The sequence below is a fragment of the Tenebrio molitor genome, chromosome 7 (genome assembly GCF_963966145.1).
Source record: "Tenebrio molitor chromosome 7, icTenMoli1.1, whole genome shotgun sequence".
In the NCBI taxonomy this organism is placed as follows: Eukaryota; Metazoa; Arthropoda; class Insecta; order Coleoptera; family Tenebrionidae; genus Tenebrio; species Tenebrio molitor.
Window position 1 is genome coordinate 6,129,265 of NC_091052.1, and position 18,259 is coordinate 6,147,523.

At 41.8% G+C, this 18,259-nt stretch overlaps 2 protein-coding genes across 3 annotated transcripts; one reads left to right on the top strand and one right to left on the bottom strand.

Annotated features, from left to right (window-relative positions):
* The first annotated feature begins 229 nt into the window (after positions 1–229).
* Positions 230–1,801, top strand: LOC138134741 (alpha-tocopherol transfer protein-like). The gene is made up of 5 exons (XM_069053217.1): positions 230–366; positions 416–575; positions 630–885; positions 935–1,045; positions 1,099–1,801. Exons 1-5 carry the CDS (start codon positions 273–275, stop codon positions 1,354–1,356), a joined length of 879 nt encoding a protein of 292 aa, XP_068909318.1. The 5' UTR covers positions 230–272; the 3' UTR covers positions 1,357–1,801.
* On the bottom strand, positions 1,785–17,914 carry LOC138134733 (probable E3 ubiquitin-protein ligase HERC1). 2 transcript variants are annotated; one of them, XM_069053201.1, is made up of 21 exons: positions 17,769–17,914; positions 15,802–17,706; positions 15,481–15,754; positions 15,122–15,428; positions 14,773–15,076; positions 14,252–14,717; positions 13,434–14,201; positions 11,664–13,384; positions 11,488–11,613; positions 10,895–11,066; positions 9,773–10,834; positions 9,189–9,721; positions 9,005–9,131; positions 8,845–8,952; positions 6,013–7,467; positions 3,358–5,958; positions 3,006–3,305; positions 2,720–2,958; positions 2,426–2,667; positions 2,217–2,370; positions 1,785–2,127 (listed from the first exon to the last, which is right to left on the bottom strand). In XM_069053201.1, the coding sequence occupies exons 2-21, from the start codon at positions 17,632–17,634 to the stop codon at positions 1,924–1,926; spliced, it is 12,996 nt and encodes a 4,331-aa protein (XP_068909302.1). In that variant the 5' UTR covers positions 17,635–17,706; positions 17,769–17,914; the 3' UTR covers positions 1,785–1,923. The 2 variants fall into 2 exon arrangements, with proteins under 2 accessions (XP_068909302.1, XP_068909301.1); XM_069053200.1 differs by having other exon boundaries at positions 6,010–7,467.
* Positions 17,915–18,259: the final 345 nt, after the last annotated feature.

Below are 18,259 nucleotides of genomic sequence, written 5' to 3' on the forward strand. Positions count from 1 at the left end.
AACTGCGAAAATATAGACAATAATATTAATTATAGTTAATATTTATCTAAAAAAAATAATTATACGCTTTCGTCTTTTATTCAAGCACAAAAACCTTATCCAACATTAGAGTACTTTAACGCATAATTGCTTCAAAGCCTGTAGAAAGTTGTTTCTGTTGAGAAAGTGGGGCAACATATACAAGTAGTAACCATTTTAAACATCTTCTCACAACAGAAAACACTTCGCCGCTATACAAATTACAAGTGACATCAGTTAATTGTGTGTGCATCATGCCTGCTCAAGAATTTTCCGAAAATTCCAAGGAAGATCTTGAAAAAATTAAAGAGTGGCTAGCGAAGCAACCGCATCTTCCCCAAAATATCGGTAAACAAAATCATCCACTTTTATCCCAATTAAGAAATACATTTTCTAGATGACGTGTTACTTTTGAGATTTCTGCACACCTTAAATTATAGTTTAGAGCAAACTAAACATTTGATCGACTTATTTTTTACAATCCGATCTCAAGCACCGGAAATATTCGGAAACCGTGATCCTGAAGATGTCGCTACGAAAGAAAATTTCAAAATTCTGTGCGTTGGTTGTTTTTTTTTTTTAGTCAGATTCATTTGACATCATTCTTCTAGTGATATAGTTCCACTGCCGATCCCAACAAAGGAGAATTATAAATTATTTATTTACCGCTTGGCTGACCCTGACCCCGACAAGTATAATTTTGTTGCTTCTCTTCGAACGTTTTTTATGATTGCCGACACTCGAATGATATTTGAAAAACAATTCCACAATGGAGAAGTTCCTATTTTTGACATGGAGGGTTTTTCCCTGAGACACCTGACCAAAGTCACCTTGCCCGTCCTCAAAAAATACATGTTGTATACTCAAGTATGTTTTTATATTGTCGTTTATGATCAATTTTATAATTTGATTTAAGGAAGCTCATCCAGTCAAACTAAAACAAATTCACATTCTCAACATCCCACCTTTCTTGGACCGTTGTCTGGCTCTCTTAAAACCTTTCATGAAAAGTGAAGTCGCCTCAATGGTGAATTTACACGTAGCGTTAGAAATTTGTTACTATTAACAATTATGTTACAGCTGCACTTTCACCTCCCCAATTCGGAAACACTATACGATTACATTTCCAAAGACGTTTTGCCCGTTGAGTACGGAGGAAATGTTGGAAAATTGTCAGAAATGAAAAACGATTGGGTGCAAAAAGTGATCAGCAAACGAGATTATTTCACAGATCAATCCAAGTGGAAAGTCGACGAGTCAAAACGACCTCCTCAGAATCAGAACGGAAAACAACTTTTTGGAATGCAAGGTTCCTTTAGATCGTTGACAATCGATTAAAATTTAACGGATATTACGAATTATTCCAAAGTAAATCTGTTGTCTTGCGCAAAAAATTCCGTGACGTCTGAGACTGATCCCCACTTGTGCAAAATGCAGTTAGGTGATTTGTAAAACGATTAGATTTTTTCTTCGTGACGTGAGATTTGTTTACATCATGGTATCGAAGTCTATAAATCGCGTGACTTCATACTACACAATTTTTTTTATCTTGCCGTCGAACTATTCAAAAAAGCAAAATTTTTCATATAACATGAAAGCATTTTTTTAAAATATTTTATTGATATTTATTTTAGCTAATCGACATTACCAACCACTTTCACGCTTAATTGAAATAGGTTCATTTTTATACACCCCTCTTAACTTTTAAGTAAGTATTTTTATATGTTGGACTATTTTATTGTGTGTAGGTTATTTTATAATTAAACTTATTTCAACTGTTTCATTGATGTATTTTTATGTAAAAAAAAACAACAAAATCGACATGAACACTTTAAATCAACTAAAGCTTCTTTGTTCAAAAAGTTTGTTACCTCAACTTTAAAAGTCAGCCTTAAATTTTTCAAATTAATATTCTTCATCTGAAACAACCCCCTGATCCGTATTCCTCGCTAGCATGTAGTTGTCCATATCGATCGATCGACAATTGTTAATAGCGTAACGCAATCTTTCCGCCATTATTTCTTGCGACGTGTACAGAGGTAATCGTAACTGGAAGAAGCACGTTTGGGCTGTTGGAAGGCCGTTAACTGCCTTATCTACTTTCATAACCTAAAAAAATCAAAATAAAAACCGCAACTAAACGCTAAATCCTTAAAACTGTTTACAAAGACACCTGATTGACGTATAAAAACTTTTACCTGAAACCTCTGAGACAGATCAGCTAAATTAGCCGGCAGTCTAGACCGTCCCGATACGAATCTCATAAACAAAACTCTCTCCGCATCGGTGAAACTCTCCAAAATATTCCATAACCACTGGACTAGTTGGTGATTCTCGTCCAACTCCCGATACCTGAACGCAAAAAAATCTCCGATGTTTAAAAATTCGTAAAACGAGTCCCGACTACCTTATTATTTTCTTCAAAATCGGTATAGATATGTGTGACATTCCGCAAACCAATTGTTCCAAATAATCTGCCGTCATCAAAGACAACAACGGAACGGGCACTATACCAGCCATGCCTTCGCGTATGCTTGCCACTTGCAGATCGAATTCTTGCAATCTAAATTTGATCGCTTGTTCAAAGTACTGAGCTCTGTTGTGAAACGTGAGGGGTACACTTCGACCACCGTGAACTATTGGTACAATCTTGAAAGCAAAACACCAAAAAAATTACAGAAAGAGATGAAGTATGTAATACCTTTCCGGTGCAACTGGTTCCCTCGAAACACTCCAGCGGTATGACGTCGTGGAAATTCTCTTCGGCAACACCGGACAAATGAATGTCCCTAATGCTACGCAAACTCTGGACGTACATGCAGTCTACTTCTTCTAGATCCTCTATATTCACGAGTTCACCTACTATTAACTTCCACATCATCGGAGCCAGCGGTATTGCTAGGGGTTTTCTAGTACGAATCGCGACACCGAACAATATACCTACAATTTTATTTAAACAAACATTTAAAAAACGAACTTCCATTTACCTAAAAATTTGAACCACATAATGTGCTGCTGTGTGTTTAACTGTGGATTTAATAAATATCTGTCTCGATTAAACCCTTCTTCGTTCACGGCGTTGGGGGTCGGAACCAACAGTGGTACAACCCCAGAAGTAATTTCTTGACACATTTCTGTTATCGTATCGTCAAACACTCCACCGGCATCATCCGCACCCTCACCCACCAACTTGACCTTCCACGCTCGCGAAGGCAGTCTCAAATCTTGCGGTTTCATATCCACCACTTGTTTCGCAACTTGCACAAAAATTGGCTTGCACTTACGCCCTAAAAGTGTTTGTTACGACCCCAATTTGATAATTCGCAATTGCGCACGTACCTTCTTGGCTTATTCTCCTGACGATGATCTGCGGCCCGTAATTCTTTCCCTGCACCATGGTTTTTCCAATGCACCTCACGAAAGGTAAAGTATAGACTCTCGGTGCCAAAAGCGGTCTCAGTCTCGGCGAGATCAAACCTTCGAGTGGAGGCAGCTGCATGTCACACTGTTGACTACTCAAAGGCATGAAAGTCCAACACGAATACAACTTGTCGGAGAAATTATGGAGGAATTTCAACCTCGCTTGAATCGAACTGGTCGGCAATCCTTGCAAATGGTCGTACTGTGTTGGGATCTTTGTTGGCAATCCGAAAGTTAAAGATCTGGTTACACCTGGAATTCTTTGGGGCAAGGGAGGCGCACTCCACGCTGCACTGTGCGTCCGCCCGGTAGAAATCTGCTGAATTCCTTTGTCCGACAGCTCGGTTATGATTTCTGGTTCTCGGACCAGCGAAACGTGAGGCAGACCCAACTGACCCTCGCTGTTCATCCCCCAACCGAAAACTTTCCCGCAAGACGTCAAAAACAAGACGTGTTCAGTTCCGATGGCGAAATCTTCGATGGTATAGTCGGTCAATGATGTCATAAGCTGGGGTTTATAATCGGATCGTTCTCTCAATAGCGTCTGCCACGGCACCCTGTCGATCCCGCACACAAAAACTTTCCCGTCTTTGGTCAAAAATATTGTCAGGTGAGTCCCACAGCCGACCTTCTTGATGCCGATGTTGCACACGGTCTCGACCTTCTGAGGAATCAGCTTCATGGTGGCATACCCCAGACCTAACTTCCCGTAGTCACCTTCGCCAAAACTCCAAACCGTCATCCCGTCGCTACTAATGCAAGCTGTGTGATTCAATCCGCAAGCCACTTGTCCAATTTTATACCCGTCCAAAGCCACCACTCTTTCCGGCAACTTTTTATTAGAAGTCGACCCCAAACCTAACTTCCCGAAGTCTCCGTTGCCGAAAGTGAACAATTTACCGTCGCTCGTCACCACGGCGCTGTGTTTGAACCCGCAAGCTACTTGCACCACCTGTTCGTTTTGCAGCGCTTCGATCTGTCTCGGTCGTCTCTGCCTGTCGGGGTTGCCGTGTCCCAACTTCCCGTAATCTCCGTCCCCCCAGGAGAACACTTCTCCGCTCTCCGCCAGCGCCAAACTGTGACCATCCGATCCCACGGACGTCGCCAGGTCCGTAATAACAAACCCTTGCAGGCTCGAAATCACGCTGAGAGAGTGCAAGTCGTCGGAATTGCCCTGACCCAAGCGCCCGTAACTACCTTCCCCGCACGCCAGAACCGTCCCGTTGGATTGTATCACGAAGGTGCAGTTTTGTCCGCAGACTATTTTTCGGGCGATCGAGAACGACTCAACTTGAGCCGGCACCGAAGCACTGTAACCCAACTCGGCCAGCTGGCCGTGACGATCCGAGCCCCACATGTACGCCTTGCATTTGCCTCCGATTTGCCAGTCTTGAGGACGTTGGGTGACCCACTGCATGATCTGCTCGTCCTGCTTCACCGTCCAGAAACAGTTTTGTATGGCGGAGGGCTTCACAGTTTTGTCTAAAACTTGAGACTGACTGATAACTCGATCCGAGAGATTTGTTCTTTTGATCAAACTGTCTGCGATCTGCGCTCCCAGACTGAAAGTCTGCAGCCACTGCATTTCTGGCAACACTTCGGAATCGTTCTGGTCGTTGAAGGGTTTCAACTTGTAGCAAATGACGTTGTCGAGTTCTAGGAGAATCGCGAGAGATGTCAAGCTCTTTAAATATGTGGAGTGAGCCAACTGGGTGCCAGTCTGTACCGGCAACTTCTCGATGTTGAACTGTTCCAGGATTATCTTGGGAAGGTACAAGATCAGAGTCTTGAAAAACGGTGCCGTCTTTAGACCCTTGATTCCATTTTTGATAAGAGCACAACGCGCCGAAGTCAAAGATAAATTCTTAGACAAACTGTTGACACCGAATTCTACCACCCCCACAGCTTTCGACCGCGAAAATGCAACCGCCAGACATTCAGAACTGCACCAAAACAAGCCGTTCGAGTTTACGCCGCCACTGCCGACAACAGTCTGAACCAAACTTCCGTCTTGTAGTGACCATATGTTTACTATTCCGTTGGGACAACCACTGGCTAGTAACAACCCGTTGCTGTGCACTGAAAGTGCGGTCACAGCGTTGTATGCATGGCCTTGAGAGTGCATCATCATCTGCGGTATTATATCTTCGTGATCGGTGTCCGGTAAAGACCAAGCGCAGACGCTTCCGTACGACGTACCGATTGTCAACAAGAGCGGACTTTTGCTTTCGCCGATGAGTGGTGACCACTTTAGACTGACCGGTTTGTAGGGTTGAAGCAACGTGTGAAGCAAGACAAGCTTTCCTTCTTTTTCTCGCCAAAGCTTGCAACTCAAATCGGCTGAAATCGTAGCGAGGATCACGCCCTTGGGATCCCACTCCAGACTGGAAATCCCGCTCTCGTGGGCCTTCACGGTTATGATGTTACTGTTTTGGTGAATCCATCCCAATTTTAAGGTGCCGTCCAGGTAGCCAATTGCGAACGGTTGACTTTCGTTGTTCCAGTCGACCTTGACCACGGCTGCAAATTTTGCAAATAAATTAAGGGAATCGTTTAATAATCAATACTGACCACAATTCAGTGAACAATTCATGAGCGTCTCCACTTGTTTTTCTCCTTCGTTTATTATGATCAGTGACACGGAACCGTCGATTTTTCCAACGAGCAAAAAATTCTTGTCGTTTGCCTCATTCGATTTGAATTTGGGCCAGGTCAAAGCTGTGATAAATTCCTTCTGATCTTCGATAAACCAGTCCTTGTAGCCCACGTCCAACTCGGATCTCTTCAAGGGCCAAATATTGATAACGTTGTCCATGGCGGCTGCGATATAATCAGCAGAAGGAGACCACTTGAGATGTCCGATTAATTTCCCTTGCAACTCATTCCCAAACATGTCATCGGAAATGTGGAAGACCAGAGTGGAGTCCAGTGAAAGTTGGATTTTCGTCTCGAACACCCACAATCTAACAGTTCCGTCGTAACCTGCCGAAGCCAATTTATTACTGTTCTCGTGCCACGCTAAAGTCGACACTCTATTGTCGTGTCCGTCGAAATACTCCACGCTTTCTTTGGGCAAGAAATTCGTCAAGTCAGCAAAATTGATCTGCTCCGAATTCGCTCCCGAAAGCATCTGCATCTTGCTAGCGATTGATTTGAACAGTTGTTCGGCTGCCCATTCGCGATTCTCGTGGTCCACTCGACAGGACAAAACGTACGCTGACAGTGCATTAACGAGAGTCAGAGGTTCTAAACTGTTAGGATCGTTCAACGGACTCGAAGCGACTTCTTCTTTGGGTAAGTCTAGCAGCGAACAGCCTCCGTGCGTCGACAGTATGTTAACTAAAGCCTGAGTGACGGCGAATGCCGGTTTGGGTACAGCGACACCTAATGCTGACATAATCAGATCTTTGGTACACATGTTGACTACCAAATTCGAAGATTTCACGTCGTTCTGGGCCAGCGCCGCTATGCTGACGCTCAGTTGATTCAGACAAGAATTGGCTTCGGGTGATAGGTGAGTCGCCAGTTGTGTGAAAACACTGGATAGTTTGAAAGTTGGGAAATCGTCCGGGTTTTGAATATTTACAATTTCGACACGATTCATTGCTGTGAGGGTCATCAAACGGACAACTTTTCGTATGTCCGACAATCCGATCATCTCGAGACGATTCATCAAAGTCACGTGATTTGTGCTCATTGACAGTAAGGACAAGACATTGAGTACGACTGATCTGGAAAGCAAGATGTGAATGGACGCTGTTAAGTGTTTCAGGGCTAATATCCTGTCGAATGACGTGTGAAGAGACATGGCTTGCTTTCCGACGTAACGAGTATGACTGTCATTTTTATTTTCAGATTCTTTACTTATTTTGGGAACCGATGACGTACCCAGAGGGTCAAGGTTTGTAAAAGGGATGCTGTCAAGATTAAATTCGTTTTCGTTCAGACCCAAATATGATTTTATTTGGGTGATATCTTCACATTGGGGCATTACAAACTTCATTGCTTGTACGTCAGTCTCAGTTGTGTCTAAAATTATAATAGTATATTAAAAAACGAGTTTCATAAGTGTTTATTTCATGAGTCCAAGTTTATAAAACGAGTCGCGAAGCGCGAGTTTTATAAAGGACGTGGAATAAACGCCTTATGAAACGAGTTTTTTGTACTATTTTTTCTATTTTGCACCTTTTGAGCCGTAAATTGTACTATCGCTCTTATACAACGTGTCTTAGAAATAAGTACATACATTAATTTTAACCAGTGGCAGTTCTTGTCAAGAATAACAAAATTTTTATGTATCATTTTTTCGAATTATAATTTTCATTTCAGTATTTCCCCTTCCTCCTCTTCCATAAATGAACGGGCTGTCTTTTTACTCGCATTTTCTAGTTATTCAACCCAATGACAGTGACCGTGAAATAATACTTTTTGTAAAATAAACGCAAAACATTGTTTTTAGAATATAGTTTTTCCGTTCTGCGGCCGAGGCGTAATTTTTAGTTAGTTTCGTCCTCTACACAAGGCAGGTGTTTACGTGTTGATGCTGTGATTTAAGCTATAATTTTGTGAAAATGGGGAGTTTATTTTCGAGTAGTGAATACATAGATATTGTGGTGTATGGTGAAGCGTCGGGAGTGCTCCTCCAGTCTAGAGAATTTCCGTGCCACTTGGTATATTCGATCCCAATTGAAGTTTTAAGAAAACGGGTGGAAAATGCTGTCACAACAATTTCCAATAACAGAAGAATGCTGGAAAATGTGTAAGAATCATTTCGTCGGCGCCTTCATTATAGTATTGACAATAACGGAGGTCACTTTGAACACTTCTTGCAATGGTCAGTGATCACTGGTTACTCTAATTACTTCATGAGAATTTTTACGGATTAATACACTAACTTCAGCAGACATTTGGTCATTATTTGGGTATGGGCGCTTCATTAGGGTCAGTTTAAAATATTTATTATCAAAATTGTTTTCATTTAATATCTACCATATCATTCCCTTTTTTCTCTTCCACCCTTATCATTATAGGTTACAGCAACGGGCGCAACAATTAGCCGCTGTACTTAAGTTCGCAAGAAACAAGCGAAAGTTTTCTTGCATTTGTTTTTTGTTCTTCGCTTATCGGCAACGGCGAAGCAAGTAATCCCCATAGGCGGGTAACGAAATTTGTGTCAAATCTTTCAATAATTTTAATTGGATAACTATAAGGTTTAGGAAAAAATATATAATATTTAAATATATTGTTGCTATTAACGAGTTCTATTGCCAGTTAAAATTAATGTACTTATTTCTGAGACACGTTGTATAACCCCTTTCAGCTGTTTTTGGTATCGTAACAGCTCTGTTACGAACACAAAATAGAAAAAAATAGTTATTTAACGGATTACATAAAATCTGTATTTACCGTGTTCGTCGAAAATAATATCGGGAGCTTGCGTTTGCAAATGATTCTCATTGTGATTTTTCTGCACGTATTTTCTTTGACACTTGTAACACATTACGTAATAGGAACCTAAATTGTCTTTTTAAATCATCTTGATCTAAATTTAAAGGCAAAATATTACCGGTGACGCTTCCACAGAAACCTGGACCCCAAAGCACCCCGCATCCTGAATGATGGTATTCCATGTGAGCCCTAATATTGGGAGACAGATGTTCACAATAAGGGCAAATTGCACACGAACGTTGAATCTAAAGCAGTAATACACGTTACAAGTTTAAACTCTTGACTGTTCGTAAGAGCCTTACGTTAACAAATCCCGCGCTACTACTCAATTGTAACGAAAACCCTTCAACTGGCGACGTTGCGTCTTCACGCTCTGAAAACTGAGCCTCGTCCTGGATGTGCTGCCTCTGTATCCATCTCTTAGGGACACGATGCGGTGGAAAGCTATTGCAATCTTCGTAGACTGCCACATCTGATACTCTCCTAACTCTAAACGGACCACTCCTACGTTCCGCCCTTTCAATCTCGCTACAATCCACAGTTTGTTGTCTGAGAAGTTCCTGAGAGTGTCTGGAAAATCTCTGTCTGCTGGACTGTCCAGTTGGATTTTCTTCTTCAGAGCTTGCCTCAGCTTGGGGATGTTCCAACATCCAAACCGCCAACATGTTCACCGCTTGGGCGTTGAATTCGCCTGTACTTTTCGTCTCTCTGATCGCGGTCATGATGTGAGGTAGTCGGAAACCCATCTCTAACAAATGAGAGGCTATTGGCGGATACGAACGTCTTCTAAAATTATCATCGAAGCCTGGATGCGAACAGAACGATCCAAAAAATTCTAAAAGTTAGATAGATTTAACACGAGACCAACTCGATCATAGCTTCCCACCTAAATACGCTGAATGTTCGGGGTAAATCAACCGTCTGGGCTGATACGACCTTTGCGAAGTCAACATAGTCGGCGACAATCGATTCAGTGTCTTGGGTGGTTTGGGTGGAGGGTTGGCTTGTGCGCCCGAATCTTCTGTCGAAACCGAAGGACCTTCACTCGCCTCCGCATAATTTGTCACATTTGGATTAGTTACGTTTTCATTACTAATTGCTTTTACAAAACTCAAATGAAGAACACTTTGCGCACGTTCGAATTCCGCTGCATTAATCACACTTCTCAGCTTGCACTGTTGAATGCTCTTCTCGACTAACGCCAACATGATCTGTTTGAGCGTACTTTCATCTCTCGACACATCTTTGACTTGACCGTCGACCAAAAACAATTCAGCAAACAGATTAGATGTTAAGAAAATTCCCAAAGTTTTTAACGCCGCAAACTGGAGAAAAGCTATCTGAAGACAGTTGCCCTCCAAATCCAACAACTTCTTCTCCAGTAACTTTACTTCCGTATTATTGCTGCCTCTACTTTTGTTTTTTTCGTTCACGTCCAACAAATTCGCTTCGCTCTGAGTGCCCACTATTTTCTCCACACTTATCCTTTTCCCTTCTCCGAGAATCGTAGATACCATTTCGTCGGTCAATGAATCTATAGTCCTAGGTCCCGGTTGTCGAATCAACAACGAACACTGATTGTGCAACTGGGAGTCAGAGTTTGACCGTAAAGGATCTGATTTAGAGTAGTTGTGACTCTCCTCATTTAATAGTTCTTCCTCGTCTCGTGTCAAGTTGCATTGTGGGAAAGGTAGTTCGTCGGTTATCCCGCTGAGTCGTGCCACTTGTAGTAAGATGTTCGAAGTTAAACCAGAAAATTTACCGTTAGTAAATGGGGGTGTTTCGATGTGCTCCAAATTTGAAATAGAAACGTCTGCAACGCTACCGTCTGATTCCCACTGCACGTTAACCGTCGTTATTCCCTTTTTTAAAATTCCCAACACGATGGCCCTTCTACCTGTGCCTTTGTGTTTGCAATATCCACCAATTTTAAGACCTCTGTCTAAACCTGATAAAAATAAACCCAATAAAAAAAAAACAAAACGGTCATTAACATATTAAAGCTAACCGCCGATTATGACCAAAGCCGGCCAAACTGTCATGCAGAGCTCGTTCACTTTGAGAAATATTTCGCGATTATTTGCACCATCTTCTGTTTCCAAACTCTCGTCATTATGGACGTGGATTTTCGAAAACAGATCTTCAATGCAATTTAGTCTATCGATAATTGCAGAATTAACCTAAAAATAAAATTATTTTTTAAATTTAAATATAGTACACCGACAGATGGCGCTTATTATATTGTCACTCTTGGCTGTCACTTAAAGCCTACTCGATTACAAAATGTATTTAATATCATTTTTGCATATCGCAATGAAAGTGGCACTTTTTTATACGAAAAATCGTAGTGAAAGTAGCACCTTTTTACACGAAAAATCGTAGTGAAAGTATGTAGTAGTTTTTTTGCATCATTCCATTTCCTTGGATATGCAAAAAAATAGTGTGTACAACACGTTATGAAAGTCTCTTTTTTTCACTCATTTGCTTGATAAACTCATTAATCAAACTGCAAATTCATGAAAAAAAGTATGACTTTCGTAACTAGTTGTACAATATACTATTTAAATATTACTTATTATTTTGAATCGTATCGCTACGTACCTCATCGGTCCAAACATTAGAAGTATGGAGTTTTCTAATTAAAGTGACGTATGCTTCGGTTAAGACTGCCGGCAAGGGTGCTAGATTAGGTTCTCCCGGTAATAAATCTCGCTGTGTGCTGTGAACCTAAAACTATCATTGGTACCGACTCGCAACACATTCAATAAAAACCCAACCTTCATATCGGTGATTTTCACTTTTTCTCCAGGGTTAGTGCTATAAAACATAACACACGGATACAGTTCTGGAGCGTCGATGTTTTCAAAAGCTACTCTCGGTTCTTCTCCATTTTTTCCAAAACTCAAAGTTTTCGCATCCATGTCTAAAACGATCGTGATGTAATCGCCTTGGGTGTAACACGGAAAACTCGTATCTCTTTCGCCGCTGTGGTATAGACTACCACTGTACGCTCTGTACAACCACATATCGCTTGTCGATCTGTGACTAAAATCTTTCACCGGATATTTCGAAACTCCGATGCAAGTACCTTCGTTTCCACGATTTTCCTTGACTATCAATATTTTCCACTGATAACAACCAGAACGGATCGCTTGAAGACCTAATCCGTAACCGCGACCGCCAGAACCGTGAACCAAAGTTAGATTACTTTCGATTATGCAATTGTAACATTTATCTAAATCGAAACCCATGTCGTGTACGGGAATATTCTCTTCCTCGTCCCTATCGATAAAATCGTTTTGTTTGAAGTCATTGGCTTCAACTAGGTGCTCCGGAAGCGACTCGTTTGTAGTTTCTTTCCACAACTCTTTACCCATTTGGGAAAACAATTTGTTGACAACGTATTTTCTCAAATCCGTCGATATCCACTTTGACTGGAGTGCCGGTAAAATGTTCTGCAGTATTTGTAAAACCAACATCTTCGGTCGAAGAAGTTTCAACTGTATCGTATATGTCAAAAACAAATCAGAAGTGTCTAAAACCGACAAAAGAGCGTACAACCACTTTTTGGAAGCTAACAAAACTTTGATCAGTCTACTGGAGGAAATTATCCTGAGGAACAACAACAGATCGCCGAAGCTTTTGTCACAGAGCGAGAACAAACTCGCTTCGGTCATGTCGTCGTGAGATTCAATCGCTAACATAAACTGTTCGTGCAATCTATCGACGATATTTTGTAACGTGGTCAGTTCAATTCTTTTTGAATGCACACAGGCACACATGGCAAGAATTCGAATCAGTCTTATGGCAGAAACGTTAAGTATATCAGTCTTGTTAGTGTCATCGTTAGTCACCGTTATCAGCGATGACAGCAGAGTTTTTCTGATGGCGAAATTCAAATCAACCGGTTCATATTTTGTGGTCAACGTGAACAACGTTGTCAACAACAACTGCTTATTTTCAAAACCCGCACTGATTTGTTGATGTAAAGATTTGATCAAAAACTCGACGATTTTGTGCATGTTGATTCTGATTTCTTGTTGCAACTTGACAGGAGCCCCTTGAACGTTCTCCAAGTAATGACGCAAATGAGCGGAAATGTCCTCCGACTTGAAATTACAAAAACCGAAGTAACCGGAGAGCAACTGCGGATGAATGATGTTTGACACTGTCGGCGACGATTTTTTTTCGATGATCAACTTGTGCAAAAACTCCAAACTCTCGAGTCTGCTGCGGGCACGGTTTTTCTGCGCTAGCAGCGCTTTGTGGAAGATTAACGGTTCCGTACACCAATTGTTTTTGCTACTTCCGCGCGAAATGAACGGCACTTTTTCGGCCGGTTCGTTGCACACAAAACTTAAACAAAGCGAGCAGATTTTCGTGAACTCCTTAAAAGTGTGTTTGTGGGGGCTGTCTCTGTAGAAATCTGTGTAGCTCTTGTCGGCGTCAACTTCTTCGTCTGAACCGCTGCCGCCATCGGAAAAGTCCAGTTCCAAACCTTAAAATGACATCGATCAAGCCCCGCGAACCCTCTTTACCGAACTAACCTTTAACGAAGATCAGTAAAAACAAACATCTTTGCAGTATTTTCCGGCAAGTAGCGGCAAACCTCTGCTGCTCATCCTCACCGTCCTCTTCTTGAAATCCAGCAAATTCGTTTTTTTTCTCCGACTGTTCGCTGTCATTGTCGTCGTTGAAACCCCCACCGTCTTCATTTTCGTAATTGTAACAACACATGGAACTTATTAATTTCTGTCTTAGCTTGAACGTGTACTTATAAATCTCCTTAAAAGCAGGATGACTCGGCGACTCTTTGATCAAACCTGTTTGTTTGAGCAACGTTATGAGAAAGCACTGAACTACGGTGTCGGCTAGTTTGCCGTCGTTATCCCACAGCTCGAGCTGGTAACTCTCAAAGAGAGCCTGATAAAACTCTGTATCTTCTCCGTACAAGTTAGATTCAACCGCACACGCTTCGTCATATTGGTAGGGCAATCTGAACGCCATCTTGCAGTAGTTTTGTACGGTTGGATTCATGTTCTCCAGACTGATGAGAAGGGCGTCTTGTAAGTTTAACGAAGCGGTATGTGACATGTCGATGACCGTTTGAATTTCGATGTCTTCGTTTACTATACCGCAAGAAAACAATTCAGTGTTGAGCCAGTGGCGACAAAAAACTTCTTCCAAAGAGAGAGGTTCTCCTAATAAGATACCACCCAAGCACTGACCGATTAGTAGAGAGCAAGTTCTTTGTAAATCGATTATCCAAATCCACGATTGATCGGCAAGTTGCGACAGAGTTGGCGTTTCAGACCCTAGAATTTATTATTTCAATTTTGAGCTTGCAATTACAAACGTGACTTACTCGACGAAACTGTGCTGAAGTCATTCATTATGCCTGGAGGCATAAGTGTGTTGAATCGATCCAAAGGTACTAAAATATTCAAAAGGTCGGGCAGCAATTTTTTTACAAAATTAACAGGCATCAAAAGAATGGAACTCAACAGTTTTAGGAACATTGAACCAGCCACGGAGTCTAATAGAACGTTGTAGAGTAACTCTAGACTTGGAGGATGTTCTTCCAAAATATCGGCGGACTTGTTTAAAACTTTGATTATTAATGGGAACAACTGATTTAAGTGAGTGTTCAGTATTTCGTAAGCGTGCGAGTTATTTGTCTGTTTGACTTTTATGACCAAGTGAGCCAACAAATGATTCTGCAAGGAACTTAATAACTTTTGCAAATGAAGAGTCTTGGGATTTCCATTATTGCGCCATTCCCCACTCGGCTTTGTCTCCATGTATATTTTTATACTTTCCAGAGTGTCCTCCTACAATTTATTAAAAATAGTAACGCTAAAATATCACAAAAAAAATTATACACACAGTAATTTTACTGAAGGACTGAAGCAGAGTATACATCAAAGTTTCGATCAAATGTTGTTGTTTGTTTATTTCTTGTGCGCTGCTGCAACGAAGCAGAGCCGCGATATGCGCCGGATCTTCCAAACTATTCAACACAATATTTAAAAGCATCTGTTGGCCCTGCGATAAATTTTCGTCTTTCAGAAGATGTTCGTGAAGAAACTCGACCCTCTCGTGCAGCTGCGGCAAAAGCAGAGACGCTCCCACGTTTATCAGTTCGATAACAGTAGAGTGAATTTCGTGAGGAGTTTTAATATCTACCAATCTGTAATTAGGATTAGGATCAGTGGTACAAACGATGTAAACTAACCTGAATAAAATCGTCCTGAGTTGTTTGGTGTGTTTGCTGAGAATATTTTCGCTCAAATTGCCACTAATACATAAACTTAAATGTGTACAGAGAAGCTTTAAACTCAACAAAGCAAATCGGTGATGTTCCGCTGCAGTCTTGAACGGCGGCGGAGGAGTTTCGTAAGAAAATGAAATCGTGTATTTTTCTAAAAATTTTTTTAACAAATCGAAAGTTTTCTCGTGCAAATCTAAACAAAACGGTTTGTGCTTGGTCATGTGTTGGTTTTCTGCCGGTATTGAGGTCCACGCTATCGAGTGGGATGTGCCTAGAAAAATACGCTTTCAGGAGATAGAATTTAATTTGTTGCGAGTGGATACCTGCACTGATCTGTCTAATATTCACGCCTTCCAAACCTATTACTTTCAGCGGTCTCGTGATGGGGCTGCACGTGTGGCCTTGTCCGCACTGCCCCATGCTATTAGTCCCCCACGCGAACACTTCGTACTCGTCGGTGAGAGCCAAACAGTGATTGTCTCCAGCTGAAATATCTATAATCCTGTGGGGGGCCAAGTCTTCTACGAAGAGCGGTAAATAGTACAGAGCGTCAGCCGAACCGTGTCCCAAAATGGCACCGCTACCCCACGTGTACACCTACAAATTCAAATTAAAAATTGTCTACTTGGGTTTTTGAGAGTTACTTCTCCGGAAGCGGTGAGAGCCATCGAAAATGACGTCCCCGCGCACACTTTCTGTATCGTCAAACTCTGCAAAGCCTCTATCACCTGAGGTCTGTACACTTTGCCTAGATCTCCAGTTCCCAGTTTTCCGTGTTCTCCAGACCCAAACGACCAGACGGTCTTCCCATCTTTGGAGACCACCAGAGTGTGGGAACTTCCGCAAGCCACCGACCCCACATCCGACAGTCCCGCCACCTGTGTGGGGATGTAGCGACCGTTGCTGTCGCCGTGGCCTAGTCGGCCGTGGTCACCTTCGCCCCAAGTGTACAGTTTGCCGTCGTCTGTGACAGCCGCGCTGTGACGGTAACCCGCATTGATGTATTTTATCGTTTTCCCTAAGAATGGACCGGTGATGCGTTCTGGTTGTTTGTGAGTGTTGCAGTTGCCGTGGCCTAGCTTGCCGTAATCGCCGTCCCCCCAGCTGTACACGACGCCGTTCTCCGCCAGAGCTAGGGTGTGACCGTCGCTGCCTTTCGAGCTCGACAACTTTTTAACGACGGAGTCGAGGAGGATGCGTTTGGGGAGGCTCTGGTTGGAGGACTCCCCCAAACCTAGCCTACCGTAGCTCCCCTTGCCGCAGGCGCTCACCGAGCCGTCCCAGTGGATGGCGAAGGTGCAATATTGGCCAGCCTCTACCTGCTGCGCTTGAGTAAACATCTTGGACTTGACCGGCAGCAATATCTTTTCTTGGTTACCCTCGGCCAGTTGATGCGAAGAGTTACTACCCCAAACGTAGACGTCGCTCTTCTCGTACACCCCGACTTCGAATTCCGAGCTTGTCGACTCCACCGCTGAACATACCCCCCCAAAATCGATCGCCATATTGGCCAATATTTCCATCAAATTAATCGCAGCTTCGTAGACTGCGACTTCTTTATCATCTTCGTTTTTCCACAAATGTGACTTGGTTTTATGTTTGCCGCCCTCAAGTTGCAAAATGGCGTTTTTAAAAAACGGGTCTGACATAATCCTTTCGCTTTTGCAAGACGCGTCTAGCGCCATTTCAATCCAATCGAGCAAGTACCTCAAAGAGCCTCGTTGTAAAGCGAGCGCAAGGAGCAATTTGCAGGATAACAGTTTGCCGTGTGAATCAGCATTGGCCGACTGTAGTACTGCATCCTTTAAAAATTCCGAAACTTGTTCCAAGCTAGTGATGCCAAGGTTTGTGAGTTGGACATCGTTTGAAAGACATAGCGGTGGAAGTTTTTGTAATAATTCAAACGAAGTTTCAAGAACAGAATTACACAATGACGGGACTTTGAGTATGTCGCTTACTTGCCAGTTTTGTCTCAGCAGCGAAAACAACAAACTTAATCCTGTTTTAACGCCGATTTCTAGAAGAGCTTGCGAACCTGACAAGCTCTCTCTAGATAGAGTATTTGAACTATTATTTTCGTTCACTGTCTGATCATTTTTATCCTTATCGTGATACTTTATTATTAAAGCATAATAAATCCGTCTCAATATCAAAAGTCTTTGTTTTAAAATAACCGCGAATTGACTGGATGAACAAACATTTTTTGCCAATTCAAACTGAGATGTTAACAGAGTCGCTATGTAATGATTAAGCTCGGCATTTGAGGCGCTTTCATACTGAAAACTTGGGAGTATTTGAACGTCGTTGAATAGTGATAAAGTGGTTGGGATTAAGCGTACTTCCTTATTTTGTATTAGCAAGTCATACATAGAGTGTACTAGGTCTCTGTTGGCTATACTATCACAGTCTTTTAAAGACCAGCTGGCGTTGGTGTGATCAACCCATTCTAATTCGATATTAGCGGACAAATTTTCCATTGTGAGGGTTGTCAATAATTTTATTTAAATTTTTAGTGTTACCACGATCAGCTGGTGCAGCGGCAGCATTGTCTGAGATTGAAAATTATAGTTCTCCAGTGGAAGGAAATTCGTAACATTTAATATAAACTTACCTGCAACACAGAAAATTATTACTTAATGACAACACAAAAATTTTATTTATTTTTTCTGTAATTGTCACATCAACACTCATCTGTCAATGTTTTAAATGTCAGATGCAAGTCGATTCCTGTTTTACCGATATACCGAGATTTTATCAATTGATTAATTCCCACACCTTGAAGTCCTGAACGATTTCCTGAATGGGTCGCAGACTTTATTTAATACATTTCTGTTCCTTTTAACGGAACGCACGCTCACCTGCAATAAAAAAGTCACTATTTTTTTCGAATCTCTTTATTAATGCAATAACAAAACATTGATGAAATAAAAAGTAACAAATGTAAAATATACACTTTTGACTGACGTAACAAAATTATCAGTTTCGTTATTTGACAGCGCTAGTGCTACGTTACATGTAAATGATTATTTTAAGGTTGTTAGGGCTTAAGTAGTTTGATATTTGATTATAAGTACATACTCTTATGTTTATAGTTAGGTACCA